This window comes from Drosophila teissieri, unplaced genomic scaffold (genome assembly GCF_016746235.2).
Source record: "Drosophila teissieri strain GT53w unplaced genomic scaffold, Prin_Dtei_1.1 Segkk126_quiver_pilon_scaf, whole genome shotgun sequence".
Lineage (NCBI taxonomy): Eukaryota > Metazoa > Arthropoda > Insecta > Diptera > Drosophilidae > Drosophila > Drosophila teissieri.
Window position 1 is genome coordinate 92,064 of NW_025224992.1, and position 4,303 is coordinate 96,366.

The 4,303-nt window shown below is 44.2% G+C and overlaps 1 protein-coding gene across 1 annotated transcript; it reads right to left on the reverse strand.

The window, feature by feature from the left end:
• Positions 1-535: 535 nt before the first annotated feature.
• LOC122625587 (secreted RxLR effector protein 161-like) lies at positions 536-895 on the reverse strand. Its single transcript, XM_043805674.1, has one exon. It carries the CDS (start codon positions 893-895, stop codon positions 536-538), a length of 360 nt encoding a protein of 119 aa, XP_043661609.1.
• Positions 896-4,303: the final 3,408 nt, after the last annotated feature.

The window sequence follows — 4,303 nt, forward strand, 5'->3', positions numbered from 1 at the left end:
AAAAAAACATAATGATGTTACTGAGCGGCAGAATTTTATAAGAGAAACACCGTGTGTTCGCTGCGGAATTTTATTTGCGACTAAATGATGAATGAAAGAAATGACAAAATGGTTATACATATTTTCTTATTCCTAATTCGTTAGAGCGGGATAAATCTATGATCGGTAACGAAATACAAGCGTGCATTGTATACATACAGGGCATATACAGGGCCTCTATTTTCTACACCCTTCCTCAATGCATGCATGTTTACAAATTATATTTAATACAAATTTAGCATTTCTGTAAACAATTCGTGTTTGGTCTTCGGAAGGTTCTTGGTCAAAATATCTGCTATCATTTCGGTTGTACATTTATATTTTAACAAAACTTTCCCTTCCTTTACGACATCTCTAACAAAATGATAACGTATGTCAATATGCTTCGTTCTGGAATGGTTAACAGGATTCTTGGTTAACGCCTGCGCGCTCAGATTATCGCCATACACGACGATCGGGTGTTGTCCTCTCCGCAGCCAATTTCCAAAATTAGCCTTCACATGACTATCGCATCCTTAAAAGCCGCTGACAGTGCCATGTACTCCGCCTCGGTACTGCTTAACGCCACGCTTCGCTGTTGTTCTGAACGCCAAGAAATTGGACCATCGGCCAACAAGTAGATGTAGCCAGTGTAAGACTTCCTGGCAAGCCTATCTCCTGCCCAATTCGCATCCACGTATCCGCAGAACGATTGACCACATTGCTGATAGTGTAATTTCACGTCAACTGTGGACGAGAGATACCTTAGGATGTGCTTTATGCCAGCCATGTGCTCAGCATGCGGATTTTGGTTTCGATGAGCCAACTTGGACACTGAATGCAGTATGTCCGGTCTTGTTGTCAGAGCTAGCCACATAAGCTCTCCCACCACAGATTGATAGACCGTAGGATCCACCTTTTTGCACTTGTCGCTGGTGCAATCTATCTAGAAACCTGCATCCAGGGGAGTTTTCGCTGACTTGCATAGTTCGCTTCCATGGGTTCGCAATAAATCCTTTATATATTGCGAATGTCCCAAAGTAATGGCTCCAAGGTCGCCTTCTCGCTCGATTTCCATTCCCAGGAAATGGCTCAACGGACCCTTATCAACGCACTCAAACGATTGTGAAATGCTGTTTTTAATTTCCAGCAAATCCAGCAAATCCAGCAAATCCGATTGACAAGCTATAAGTATATCGTCAACATATACAAGAACTAGTGAAAGGTTACTTTGTCCGCTCTGTTTGTATGAACATGGCTCATTTTTGCAGGAGATAAATCCCATATCCACCAAAACGCCTTTTAGCTTTTCGTTCCAGGCCCTTCCTGGTGCTCCTCAGCACCAATACCTTGTCAGGATTCTTCTCGTCAATATATCCCTCCGGCTGCTTTATGTAAACCGTCTCTCTTAGATCGCTTAGATTGCTACCAGACGTGCTTTGAAACGTTCTATTTGACCATCCTTATCCCGTTTCACGTTCAAAACCCATTTGCAACCAATTGCTCTCTGATTCCTCGGTAAATCAGTAATCTGCCAAGTTTGATTGGCAACCAGGGAATCATATTCCTTAGCCATAGCTTCGCGCCATTCCATGGCATGCGAACTTTCCACCGCCTTTTTGCAGGTCAAAGGGATCGGAACATTTTCCGAAACAAGAGCGCCCAAGATGTTATATTGTTTCTTCGGACGTCCAGGTTTTCCAGTTCGGACAATCTTGGGGCGACCAGGACCTCTGCGTTCCTCTTCTAGGTCCTGCTCTTCATTATCGTCAGCACTCTCATACTGATCTATGCTCTCATCCGCGCTGCCAGTATCGACGGATATGTCAGATACGGTTTCATCGTCTTCGGCCCCATCTCGCTGGCAAGACTCGTCGAGTTCCTCCAGGTTGATCAGCACAACATCATCTTTGGATGCCGCAGCATGATGTTCATCAAACAAAACATCCCGTTTCTCGACCAGTTGTCGAGCTGCTGGGTCATACAGCCGATAACCTTTGGCTGCCACAGAGTACCCAACCATAATATACTCCTTGCCTTTGCGTTGAAACTTACTGCCCTTCCTCGGACCTTTGTCCAGAGCAACTGCAAGAGATCCAAATACTTTTGGATGTTTCACGCAAGGCTTCTTACCAGTCCACGCTTCCATAGGAGTCATACTCTTTACCGCGCTGGTCGGAGATCGGTTACGCAGATATACCGATGTGTTGACAGCTTCTGCCCAAAAACTATCTCCTAGCCCCGCCTGGACCAGAAGACATCTTGACATTTCCACCAGCGTCCGATTTGCCCTTTCCGCCACGCCAATTTGCTGCGGCGTATGCGGTATTGTTAGCTGCCTGGCAATCCCATACTTCCTGAGGTATTCATCAAACTGCTTATTGACAAACTCTCCGCCGTTGTCACTCCGCCGGCATTTCAGCTTTTTGCCTGTCTGCCGTTCCACCAGATTCTTGAACTCCATGAACTTTGACAGCACCTCGTTCTTCCCACGTAGGAAATACATAAAAATCCTCCTGGATTGGTCGTCAATGAAAGTAAGAAAATACTTTGTACCTCCCAGAGAAAGTGTTCGGAAAGGTCCACACACATCCGCGTGTATCAGCTCCAAAAGCTCCTTAGCCCGATTACACGTTGCCCTTGGGAATGGTTGATCATGGATCTTGCTAATCATACACGTTTTGCAGTTAATATTTTCCGGCAAACCAATATTTTCTATGCCGCGCACCATCCCTTTGGAAACAAGTTCTTTCATGCTGGAGAAATTAATGTGTCCGTATCTCTTGTGCAATAAAATCCCATCAACTGCTGACATGGCGAAACACCCACTTCGACCACCTTCGACCACGACCACCTTCAAACAAATAAAATTTGCAGCGAATGCCTTAGTATTGTCAATTCGCTCTTCTGCTATTCCTTTTCGTTCGCTCTCTTCAACTTTATCGTCAGAATCTCGAAAGTAGGCAACTGATCTCGTGTTTCCATGGCCACCACGAAATGTTCGAATTGTTCAGGAATTGTTCTTCCAAGCTTCAAAGCGAATGGTCGTGTTTTTTTTCTGCGCTCCGAATTTATTTTTGTTTTGCTAAATCCAGCGGTGGAATTTAACAAATTATTTAATAATTCAATTTCATAATCTGTACTAGTTAAAGTGCCGTTCGTTTCGCGAGTGAATCTTTTGTGATATGTGCATTACTTTAATAAATTAATTCAATCTGTTCTCTTTCTTTCTTTGCGTTTTGTTTACTCTCTTTTTCGTGCGTTGTCCGTAGTGCTGTTTGGTGTTGTTTTTGTACTTAACTGCACGGTGCACCCGCTCTCTCGCTCTCCCACACAAAATCTTAAAGTGCACACTGCGCTCTTGCGGTACATTTTCTGATTTTGTCTTTTGGTACAGTGGTCAAAACCCAATTAAACATGGAAACCAATGTTGTCTGCTTCCATAACAAATACCGTCAGGTAATAAAGCCTGATCAGTCAAAAATTATCTGTTGGCTTTGTGATAGAATGGTGCACACTAAGTGCGCTGGTTTTAACGGCCGAACAAGTGATGACCTAGCTAAAGGCCCTAATCTAAAATACTGTTGTGATACTTGCCTAGGAGTTGCGAATGAAATGCAACTCTTTATGCGCCAAACTAAAGGTGGCTTGAAAGGACTGATCAGCAGTTTTGGCGTGGCTAGAGATAGTTTTCGTCGAGCTGATGATCTTCTTTCTGCGCTTGATTCACAATTTAATAGCCTCAAACTAGCCTCAAAGAATCTCCAAAGCGCAAGAAAGCCGCTGGTGGTAGGCTGCCTAAGGGGAATGCCCCGCAACCTTCGGCAAGTGATCAACAGGACTCCACAGCTGATCAGTTGACGATCGCAGCAAACCCTCAAATGTTGCTTAGATCGGCAGCTAAAAAAGATTCGGTGCAATCCGATCAATCGGTTGTGGAGGGAGTCCAGCCTGGGATTGCTACAGATTCCGCTATGTCCGCACTGGTTTCTCAACCGGTGATTCCACCCGTCCCGAATTGTTTACCACCACAAAGGAATATTGAGTCCGGACTACCGGCACAAGTTGGCACTTCAGAAATACAACCTGCAGTGCCAAAACCCCTCTCGGTGGTTCCACTAAAGAAACAAATTTTTGTTTCTCGGCTTTCCCCTGATCAAACATCATCTGATGTACTGTCTTATATACAAGACAAACAAAAGCCGACAACATAAAAGTGGAAAAATTTAACTTTTCTTATGCTAGGGACATCTCATCTTTCAAGATAACTGTCCCAAATGAGCTA

Coding starts and splice junctions, on each gene's coding strand:
- LOC122625587 (XM_043805674.1), bottom strand. CDS start 895: ATGTGGCTAGCTCTGACAACAAGACCGGACATACTGCATTCAGTGTCC.